The 11,328-nt window shown below is 30.4% G+C and overlaps 3 protein-coding genes across 5 annotated transcripts; 1 reads left to right on the forward strand and 2 right to left on the reverse strand.

Moving 5' to 3' along the window:
- Nucleotides 1-114: 114 nt before the first annotated feature.
- On the forward strand, nt 115-1,622 carry LOC115891535 (beta-1,3-galactosyltransferase brn). Of its 2 annotated transcripts, XM_030912020.1 has the most exons (3): nt 115-1,195; nt 1,252-1,344; nt 1,407-1,545. In XM_030912020.1, the coding sequence occupies exons 1-3, from the start codon at nt 414-416 to the stop codon at nt 1,411-1,413; spliced, it is 882 nt and encodes a 293-aa protein (XP_030767880.1). In that variant the 5' UTR covers nt 115-413; the 3' UTR covers nt 1,414-1,545. The 2 variants fall into 2 exon arrangements, with proteins under 2 accessions (XP_030767880.1, XP_030767879.1); XM_030912019.1 differs by having other exon boundaries at nt 1,252-1,622.
- Nucleotides 1,561-2,411, reverse strand: LOC115891536 (13 kDa deflagellation-inducible protein-like). Its single transcript, XM_030912021.1, has 3 exons — nt 2,274-2,411; nt 2,001-2,200; nt 1,561-1,939 (listed from the first exon to the last, which is right to left on the reverse strand). The coding sequence occupies exons 1-3, from the start codon at nt 2,353-2,355 to the stop codon at nt 1,826-1,828; spliced, it is 396 nt and encodes a 131-aa protein (XP_030767881.1). The 5' UTR covers nt 2,356-2,411; the 3' UTR covers nt 1,561-1,825.
- A 1,676-nt stretch (nt 2,412-4,087) lies between these two features.
- On the reverse strand, nt 4,088-10,766 carry LOC115891539 (serine/threonine-protein phosphatase 6 regulatory ankyrin repeat subunit B-like). 2 transcript variants are annotated; one of them, XM_030912023.1, is made up of 4 exons: nt 10,569-10,766; nt 7,778-8,025; nt 5,933-6,142; nt 4,088-4,894 (listed from the first exon to the last, which is right to left on the reverse strand). In XM_030912023.1, the coding sequence occupies exons 1-4, from the start codon at nt 10,613-10,615 to the stop codon at nt 4,245-4,247; spliced, it is 1,155 nt and encodes a 384-aa protein (XP_030767883.1). In that variant the 5' UTR covers nt 10,616-10,766; the 3' UTR covers nt 4,088-4,244. The 2 variants fall into 2 exon arrangements, with proteins under 2 accessions (XP_030767883.1, XP_030767885.1); XM_030912025.1 differs by having other exon boundaries at nt 7,778-8,022; nt 10,569-10,764.
- Between the last annotated feature and the right edge of the window lie 562 nt (nt 10,767-11,328).

Raw genomic sequence — 11,328 nt, forward strand, 5'->3', positions numbered from 1 at the left:
TTTGTTGCCATCTTCATGATATGGATTACATAATCTTTAGCAAATATGAATCTATACCTATTTTATATTTTAATTATTCTGTGGTTATATCTTGACATCTGTATGCATTTGTGTCATTTGTCATTATCATTAACCTAGTTTTAGTTTTTTTTTCTATAAAAACTAAAAATTTGTATTTTTCCCTTTTTGGTTTTGTCAAAAGGATTAAAATTTAATTCATAGATATGATTTTGAGAAAAGGATCATGAAAACATTCAAAAATAGAAATGGTTATAATTTACTCATATAAATGTATTATATTCATAAATGCATCTTGTGTAATTTAGTTTATATGTATTCCCATCTTATCTATTTTTGAATACATATAACTGCAGGGCAGACAGCTTATTTAATTAAGTCTAAAATATGAAGCCATGTGTCTAAGGCGTCGATCTAAATTGAAGAAGTTATACATAGTTTTTGGCTTTGTTTTGTGTTTTAGTGTACTGTCAATTTTTGGGGTTTTTCATCATGCATTTGAAATTGATTTTTATTCTGGGTTTCATTACCCCTATGACGGGGATATTGAACCATTAATTAACCAATTAAGACATAATGAAACTCCCAGTGTTCCACCAATTAATGAATATAATTTTATTTATTATAAGAACTGTGATAGAAAATGTAAAGATATTACAGACCTACGACTGATATACATTGTTAAATCAGCTGCAAGTAATTTCCAACAGAGACTGGCTATAAGAAGTTCCTGGGGGTTCGAGAGAAGATTTTCTGATGTTGGAATCCGTACTGTGTTTCTTATTGGCAACATAAAAGATGTTCACTTACAAAAATTTATTACAGAAGAATCTCATAAATTTAATGATATAGTTCAGGCAAATTTTACAGATGTATATTTCAATAATACTTATAAGTTAATGTCTGGTCTGTATTGGGCTTTTAAATATTGTGAAAAAGCTAAATTCTACATGTTTGTTGATGATGATTATTATGTATCAACTAAAAATGTGTTGAGATTCATAAAATTTCCAACCAAATATCCAGAGTATCTGAAAGAACCCTTTGCAAATATACAAGCACATTTAGGCCAAAGAAAAGCATTAGATTTGCTAGATTTTGAGTTAGATAATGACGTTAGATTATATGCTGGCTATGGTTTTCATTCTGTCCCTTTTAGGCATTATTTCAGTAAATGGTAAGTTTTCAGAAATGCATATTATAATGGTAAACAATATTTTTGTTGTTTTTTAGGTATGTACCATTGAGCGAATATCCATACCATAAATGGCCTCCTTATATATCGGGTGGAGCAATCATTTTATCTAATTCGGCTCTGAGAGATATGTATTATGCCAGTTTTTATACTAAACATTTTAGATTTGATGACATTTATGTTGCAATTTTAGCTTATAAAGTTGATATTGAACCATTTCATTCAGATGATTTTCATTTTTATAAAAATCCATATTATAGAGTGAACTATCAGTATACAATTGCTTCACATGGTTATAATGATCCACAAGAACTTCTTAAAGTGTGGAACGAACAAAAGATATTAGGAAATGCTTGAATATTTTATTTAGTATGACATTCTCTCGAATATTAACAAAAGTTTTTGTTATATTAAACACTCTTGTGATATATTTATAAACAACCTTGTAAACCTTTTATTAAATAAATATTCTCATTATGTTTAATTTTAATTTAATAAAAAGCCGTCCAATTTAAAGTAGGTATCATTTTTAAAAATAGTTATGAATAATTAATTGTACTTATAGCGAATACTTAAAAATAAAATACTTAAAATTACAAATACTGTAAAAAATTAATAATCTTCTTTTACGTGCTGTAGAAAACCAGTGACAGTATCGTACCCTGTTACTAATTTACTAGTTTCATTTTGTGCCGATCGTAAAAGGGCTAGACTACTTTCTAATATCTATAAGCGAAACAAATCAAACACCCAATAGGTAAATTGCTATTTTACATTTTATATGTACCTTCTTATATCCCATGTCTGTCTCACTAATTGTTTTATCATAATTATCACACATTTTTTTATGATGCTGCAATCTGTCTTGGAGGTTACAAAGTTTGTCTTCTAAAATGCGAATATTTTTTTCTAGAACCATTTTTTCTGCCTCTTCTCGACGAATTACTTCTACTAACTCATTTCTTTCTAACTTTAAGTGTTCGAGGCCTAAAATAAAATTTTGCTTAATGGGAATATCACCAATTATTTTATTAGTAGGAAAGACAATCAATTAACTCACATTTAACTAATTCTTGATTATAAGTTTGCAAAGCTGATCCATGTTCCGACATCTTTGCATTTCTTAAAATGTTTTTGTACATAAAAAATAAACATATTAATTTTAAATTACCATCATAAACCGCTTTTTTACTTTATCTCAGTGTTGCCGGTTGCCATACATTTTCTAGCCGAATTTCTTCAAGGGAACCTTAAAAAACCCAGAAAAAACCTTATTCATATTCCTTACTTCACAAAATTCCATGCCAACAAATTCTTGTGAAAAATCACCACTTTTCATGTACAATATGATCGAAAAAAAACGGCGTCAGCGATGGCTATGAAATAAATATTGCTGTCATTTTATAATATGTAAAATTATAATTATATCTCATATAAATTATATGAGGAGTGTCATCGATATTCATTTCCAAGCCAACTGGACGCCGTTTTATTGGATTATACGGTATATTTTCACAGGTATTTTGCCTATCTACATATGTAAAATGATAATGTTTATCTGTGCCGTCTCTACTGAAGTAACGATTTGCTCTAGAAAGTTGCTTTTTTTACTAAAAGATAGCTAATTGGCTCTTCTAATAACTCGTCGCCTGATTTTTTGTTTTTCGTTTAATTAAAAATAAAAATAAAAAGTACTTTTTTTCTTGATGTCGTGGCGGATGCGCCAGGCTTCAACATAGTATTTTATAATAATTGTAAAAGCTTTTAAAAGCTTTTATCTTTCTGGTAATTTTTGGACACCAATAATGTATTTATATAAACTTTCTATTAAAAAAATATCATGGTCAAAAATTCTGTGATATTATGCAAAAATACTTTTAATTTATTTTTTAAAAATAATTATACCGTATGATCGCAAAAAAACGGCGTCAGCGATGGCTATATGAAACGAAGATCGCTGTCATATGTAAAATTATATGAGAAATGTCATCGATCGTCATTTCCAAGCTATCTGGACACCATTTTTTTTTGATCATACGGTATATTTAAAAAAATAACGGACTTGTGATGTGTTTTGATTGTAAAGAATTTAGAGAGATTGTAAAGAATTTAGAGAAGGAGATATAAGGTTCTTTCCAACCGGACCGAAAACCGATCCTGGGACGGTAATTTCTATTATAGTTGCCCACTTATTGTTATAAATTTGATCGTTTGTGAAGAGGCAACAAAGCAATGAGATTTTTGAATGTCCGGAGTGCGGTAGGCAGATAACATCACGTATCGGGCTTTTCAGTCACAGAAAAGCTCATGAAAGAAAACGCCTTGCGTGACCATTTTCTTTATGTGTGTCGAATACTCGTCAGCGAGTAACGGCTGTATGTATGTATGTATGTATGTTCTAGGACGGTTCATCTCGATATCTCGTCTGGTTGGAACAAACATATATTTATGTCTATAGGATTCACCATTCATGTTCAAGAACCTTATTCATTTTGCTATAGGTATATAGTATACCGGCTATGTCTCAAAAGTGTCTCTAAAAAGTATAAACAAACATTCTTAAAAATGACCACAGTTGTATTTTGAGTTATTTTAGTTTGCAATTATACAATTTAAAATATAACTGTAATAAATTAAAGCATTTTGTGTCAAGTCTTCTTCTCTAGCTTGTTTTATTTTAATTAAGTAACATTAAAAAACTGTAACTCCCATTTTCTCCATAATTATCTTCTAGGACTTGATCCAGTTCACTTCTGAACCCCTGATATGTCTATAGGATTCACCATTCACGTTCAAGAACCTTCATATTGGTATAGGTAAAATAATAGATCAGGCTACATTCGTTAATTTTTCAACACAAAAAAACACATATAATAAAATGTTAAGAAATTTATAATTGTCATAATAAAGGATAATATATTTATCAGAGAAAAAATAGTCAGCATAATTACAATAAACAATATAAAAGCAACAAATACATAAACATAGGTTCACATTCTCATCAAAAGTTAACAAAATAAAATATCGAAAATTACATTCTTGGTGACAAAAAACTGAAAACCGTCGGCGAGTAAATCATTCCCGTCGAAGAATTAATTCTAGAATTTAACAAATCATTATTAAAAACGTCCACAGACGATCCTTGGTAGGCTATTCCGCATGGCGAAAACTCAGGTGGAAAAAATACCTGTCTTGTTGGAAAAGCAAACGTCATCGGAGTTATCGGAGTGACAGGAGGAGGTGGAGGTACGTCCATAGGACTTACGTTCGAAGACTTCCTCATTGCCATAGGTAAATTCGGTGAGGCTACGTATGTCATCGGGCTATTAAACATTTCAGGAGTAAGCATAATAACAGGCACTTGATTTACCGAAGCCGAGGGTTGTAACATGACCTGCTTCTTCAATCCCTTTCCTTGCAACATGTCTTTGAGGTTCTGGTTTTGAGTTTCGGTCTGTTGCTGCTGTCTGCTCTGTTGTTGTTGCTGTTGTTCGATTTGCGCAGCGCTCATCACAAATTTGTGGTCGGGATTGATGAACTTTAACTGTTGTCGAATAATTGCGATGTCAACGGCTGTGTGGCCTAGGTAGTTCTTGGTTTTTGTGTCCGCCTTGTTCTGGAGGAGGAGGGAGATTGCGGGCGAGTTGTCTATTGCTTGAGCGAACATCAGCGGCGTAATCTCTAAAAATTGAATCAAATTTTAATACGACCTTTGCAACCTTTGGTTGTAAACTAATAATAATTATTGTTATGATTCTTATACAGGATGAGTCTTAAATAAGTGCAAATATTTTTAGGGGTAGTATATATTAATTCCGACTCTAGTAACAGGATTGATTTTTCTTAACGAAATTTTTTTTTGGAAAATTGGAATTTTTTGAAAAAAATTTTAGATTTCTTTTTAGTTAAAAAAACATAATTTCTTAATGCTAGTAGATTAAATTTACATGAAAGAAAACTCAGAAAAGATCCAGTGGTTCTAAAAATTTAAGCAACTTATTTCAAAAACGGTAGAGAGAAAATATGTTTCTTTTATCGAGATCTGCTACCACCAAAAACATTTGTATTTATTTATGACTCATCCTGTATAGTGTCCAGTGTTCGCAAATATGTTTTTATTATAGGTGGATTATCGTAAAACTGTAGGTAGTACAAAATTATAAAATATATGATAAAAAATATGAAAATGGTCACTTCTCGACATAATATTTGTAAAAGGAAAAGTCTATTCGATCTATTCGAGCAATAATTATGCTAGAAGCACTATACAGGGTGTCCTAGAAATAAGTGCAAGTATTTTAAGGGGTGGTAGCTCTCGATAAAAGAAACATATTTTCTCTTTAACGTTTTTCACGTTTTACTTGAAAAAAAAAATTTTTAATTTCCAAAAAAAAATATTTTTTGCTAAAATTTTCAGAACCACTCGATCTTTTCTGGATTATCTTTCTTGTCAATTTAATTTACTACCTATGTTGCCATATTATCAAGAAATTATTTTTTTAAAATAAAAACTAAAATAATTTCCAAAAAAATTTTCAAAAATTCCGAATTTTCAATTCGCGAAAAAACCTCATGCGTGTTTCTGGGGTTGAACTATACTATCAGTTAAAATACTTATTTTATTCTTTTATTTCTGGGACACCCTGTATATTTGTAATAATTTAAATAATTTTGTTCACACTGTTTTAATTTTTTTATTACGAACAGTATTTTCCTTACTTGTAATTTCTGTGGGAAGATCGATCACAAATTCTTTCTTCATTAAAAATTCTAAAATGCTATGATGCTGAAATAATATTGCCAATGAAATCGTTGAAAAATTTCGTTCCAAAATTCTTCTAGATATTCCTCCAGTTAGAAGATGTTCCAGCATCAACTCGACAAGTTTCAAATTTCCACTGGCTATGCAGAGATGTAGCACGTTCATGTCTGAATAAAGAGAGACAATAAAAATATTTAAAATTTATACATTACTTTTAACACTAGAATCGCATTTCGCTAACCATATATTATACCGTATGATAAAAAAAACGGTGTCAGCGATGACTATGAAATGAAGATCGCTGTCATTTTATATGTAAAATTATATGGGGAATGTCATCGATGTTCACTTCCAAGCCAACCGGACGCCATTTTTTTTCGATAATACGGTAGTACCTAAGGGAGCACAAGATTAGTAGGATTATAAAAGACTTATTATATTGTATTAAATAAGTGTAAATATTTTCAGGGCTGGTAGATCTCGATAAAACAAACACATTTTCTCTTTGCCATTTTTCAAATATGTCCAAAATAAACGAGTTATTTTACTTTCAAAATTTCCAAAAAAAAATTTTTGCTTAAATTTTGAGAAAGAAAAGATCCATCCAGTGGTTTTTTCTGGGTTTTATTTCTTCTAAATTTAATCTACTTCTTGTAAATTTAATCTATTCCCTATGTTGCCATATTATCAAGAAATTATGTTTTTTAACTAAAAAAAATTCCAAATTTTCTAAAAATTTTTTTCGCGAAAAAAAACTCATAATCGTGTTTCTGAAGTCGAATTATACTACCCCTAAAAATATTTGCACTTATTTAAGACTCACCCTGTAAAAGGCCTACTTTTAATGCTCTTATATTGCAGTAAATTAACTGTCCGCTCCAAAAGCAAATATCTCCAATAAAAATAAATCTGTACGATAGGGTACGATAGAGTAAAGTCCATTATCTGATTTGTTTGGAGATGTACAAAAAATGTTAAACAGAAAAGTTATAGGGAAGGTTAATGTGCACATTTTAAAATTATTGCAGAGTATACAGGGTGCTTTAAAACAGCGTGGCGGATATAACATAATGTTTTTTTAAATGGAACATCCTATTTTTTATTTTCACTTCCTGTTTCATCGGAAATTAGTACAACTTTTGATTTTTAAATGGCCTCCTCGGTATATTTCTACTTTATTCGATAGAAAATGACACTCTGAACATGTCATATGTCAACTTTTGACATTTTTACATATGGTTTATTTGAAATTGTAACATGCAGTTCATAACGACCATTTGACTCGAAATACCAAGCGTGTGGTGCCAAATTATTCTTAAAAAAATGCTTTTTTCAAATATGGTATTGAGCCACCGCATTGTTCCATTTGAAAAAATTGAGACATGATTACAAATACGATTTGGGCATCTTTTAACCGGCCAGGATAAGATACTAAAAACATTAGACGATAAAATCTATTTTTCCAAGGCTGCTTTATTAAAAATTAGTGTTTATAGCAGAGCCATTTTAGATTGAAATTTAAAATATAATTTTTTTAAACGAGAATGTCAAAAGTTGACATATGTTATGTCATTCTATTCAGAGTGTCATTTTCTCTCGAATAAAGTACAAAAATACCAAAGGTGCCGTTTAAAAATTACAAGTTGTAATAATTTTTACCAACATACCACATACCAAATCTGGTTTTTTATCTAAAAAAAAATAAAAAAGTTATAGGGATGAACCATTTTTGAGACGCACCCGGTATATAAAAATTAATATAAAACTAGTCTAAATGGATACTTAAACAAAACAACGTTTACCATATTTATTATATAAAGTTGCGTTGGCTCTGTAATCAAGAAGAATTTTGACGGTGGATAGATGTCCCCTTCTGCAGGCCATCATTAGCGGAGTCCATCCCAGGTAATTTTCTGGGTCGACAGTTGTAGAGTTTTTCTCCAGGTATTCAACCACCGATTCGTCATCTCCCCTGGCTGCTGCGTAGTGAAGTGCGGTATTTCTGTCATTGTCCAATATCTTTGGATGGAAGAAAGTGGGTTTTGGTCTGCTAGTAAAGTAAAACATTGCTTTAAATAGTATTTTTAAGGTTGCGTACAATAAGTTTGTTCCAACATAGCAGAAAACTGTTCTTGGTTACACTTAGGCGCACTAAAAAAAATGTGTTCCATCAAGCACAGACTGACCTGCGTAATAAGACCGGGTGTCAACTGATTATTGTTTTTCTTTTATTTCTTTGGCTATTTTCTGGCTTCAATTTGCTGATTCCTCAAGTTTTATTTGATATTTATCGTTTTTATAGACTCAAATGCAAAAAAAGGCAACAGAGAAATTTTTGGTCAAGTTTAAAATGTTATATACAGGGTGGCCCGAACTGTATTTCGGAAACTTCGGCAGCATATTCTGCAGATAAAAATAAGTAAAAAAGTTCGTATAAATGTATGTCCTAAAATGCTTAGTTTTTGAGATACAGGGTGTAGAAGTTTCATTTTTATTTCGATTTTTTCCAAATAATTTTTGAAGTAAGGTCATTATTTGGATGAAAATTGGTGCCTGGGAGTTTTTTGACATGAGAAATTTGATTTTGATGTCAATATGACTCCTACTTGAAGAGTAGGCCACCTACATATTTTTTAACTCGGTTGAAGTGTAATAACTTTTTGTCTGTACCTGTATAAAACTACCGAGTACCATAAATTTACAACGTTTTTTACGCAAAAAAGTCTCTTGGTAAAAATCGCTAAGAGTTCTCGAGATATTTAGAATCGAAATTATCAATACCCGTCATCTTTGACATAAATTAAACATGTTGACTAAATAGTTATTACGCTGAAATCATAAATTTGAAATGTTTTTGTACCAAAAGTTCAACAGAAACTGTTTTATCATCATTTTTTCGAAGGAAAATAAAAAGTTCCCAAATATACCACTTCAGTCAAATAACTATATCTACTCAACATGTTTATTTTTAGTCAATAATGACATGTATTGACTATTTCCATTCTAAATATCTTTAGAACGGTTGCTCGTAGCGATTTTTATCAAGAGACGTTTTTTACATAAAAAATCACGAAATGTATATTTTTTCACTTAGTAGTTTTATACAGGTACGGACGAAAAGTTATCACTCTCCATAACAGTTCAAATACATGTAAGTGGCGCCCCCTACAAATTAGAGTCATGATGACATCAAAATCAAATTTATCATATCAAGAACTTCCAGACACCAATTTTCATCCAAATATTGACGTTACTTTAGAAATTATTCGAAAAAATCGAATTAAAAATGAAACTTCTACAACCTGTATCTCCAAAACTAAGCATTTTCGGGCATACATTTATACGAAATGATTTACTTATTTTTATCTGCAGAATATGTTGCCGAAGTTTCCGGAAAACAGTTCGGACCACCCTGTATACAGGGTGTCCCAGAAATAAGTGCAAGTATTTTAATTGGGAGTATAGTTCAACCCCAGAAACACGCCTATGAGGTTTTTTCCGCGAAAAACAAAATTTTTGAAAATTCGGGATATTTTGAAAAAAAAATTGAATTTTTTTTTTAGTTTTTAGTTGAAAAACATAATTTCTTGACAATATGGCAACATAGGTAGTAGATTAAATTTACAAGAAAGAAAATCCAGAAAAGATCCAGTGGCTCTCAACATTTCAGCAAAAACTATATATTATCTTTGAAATTTTCAATGCAGAATAACTCCGTTATTTTTGACTTATTTGGAAAACGACAAAGAAAATATATGTTTCTTTTATCGAGATCTACCACCCCTTAAAATACTTGCACTTATTTCTGGGACACCCTGTATATATTTTTATTTTTAGCCCTATTTCCTTGATTTTTTTAACAAACTGTATATAAATGTATCAACTTTAAATTCGTAAACTCAATTTATTATAAATTTTAGTATTTGACTTATTATATAGGGTTAATCGAAGAATTGTTTTTTACTGTATCTTTAAAACACCCTGTACAATAATTTCATGAGCAAATTTTTCTAAAACATCAGGTTCGTTCCAACCGGACCGAGAACCGATCCTGGGACGGTAATTTCTATTCGCCCACTTATTGTTTGAAAAGTTTGATCGTTTGTCAAGATTAACAAATGAATTGACTGATAGGAAATTACCGTTCTAGGACGGTTCTCTCGTCCGGTTGGAACAAACATATTATTTTCGGTCAGAACCATGTCTCCTGAATATTTTATTTTTTGACTCATGTCAACAAATGCCTTGGCTAATTTTTAAGAGCAAAATAAACTTGCCACAAACATTTAACATTTTTTTCGATTATCGTTAATTTTAGGGTTCCGTACCCAAAGGGTAAAAACCTATTACTAAGACTTCGCTATCCGTCCGTCTGTCACAAAGGTCTATCTTATGAACCGTTATAGCTAGACAGTTGAAATTTTCACTCCTTTACGAAAAAAACTTGAAATTTTGTTTTACTTACTTTGTTTTAAAGTATTATAAATTAATTTAAACAAAAAAATGTGTTCAACATTATGAAATTCCAAAAGAAAAAATACTTGGACTTAACAACTTATCTGAAACCAAATAAAACTATCAAAATTATGTAACCTGAACTCCAGACAGGGACTGTCTTTTCCAGAATCACTTTCACTCATTTTTCTTCCTAATTTTTTAACAAAACACTTTTGATTTTACATGTATGAATATAACGGCTTTACACGTTTCAACACTATTCTACGAAATGTGATCGATTTTGTGCGTATATAGTCATTTTTTTGATGAACGTTTTTTGTGCGTTCACTTCTTTTAGCACACCGAAGTAAAATCTATAAAAATTTATTAAGCATAGCCAAAATTCTGACTAGTTTTTTTCTATTTGATGATGTTAGTTTGGAATAAAGTTTAATATTTATAGCCAAAATTAGAACGTATGTACCGGGTGAGGTAATTTTTAGGGCTGGTATATTTCAAAAAGGAAAATGTTGAAAATTTTTATTTATTTTTTATTTTTGAGTTAAAAAATATAGGTATTGATAATATGGCAACACAGGTAGTAGATTAAAAAAGTCAAATTCAATATTTCTCTCACAAAAAAATTCAATATTTCTCACAAATTTAAGCACAAAATATTGTTTCTTTAATTCCCAATGTAAAATAACTTAGCTATTTTGGACTTATTTAAAAAATGGTAAAGAGAAAATGTTCCTTTAATCGAGATATACCAGCCCTGAAAATATTGTCCCGTACTTAAGACTCACCCTGTATAATTTGACAAGGTGTCTCAATAATCCGTGGACATAAAACTATTCTGTAGAAACGTATTTTTGGAAACAAAATACGCTTTTAAGTTTAAGAGGCTCAGGATGCT

The sequence above is a fragment of the Sitophilus oryzae genome, unplaced genomic scaffold (genome assembly GCF_002938485.1).
Source record: "Sitophilus oryzae breed Bouriz unplaced genomic scaffold, Soryzae_2.0 scaffold_1184_pilon_pilon, whole genome shotgun sequence".
Lineage (NCBI taxonomy): Eukaryota > Metazoa > Arthropoda > Insecta > Coleoptera > Curculionidae > Sitophilus > Sitophilus oryzae.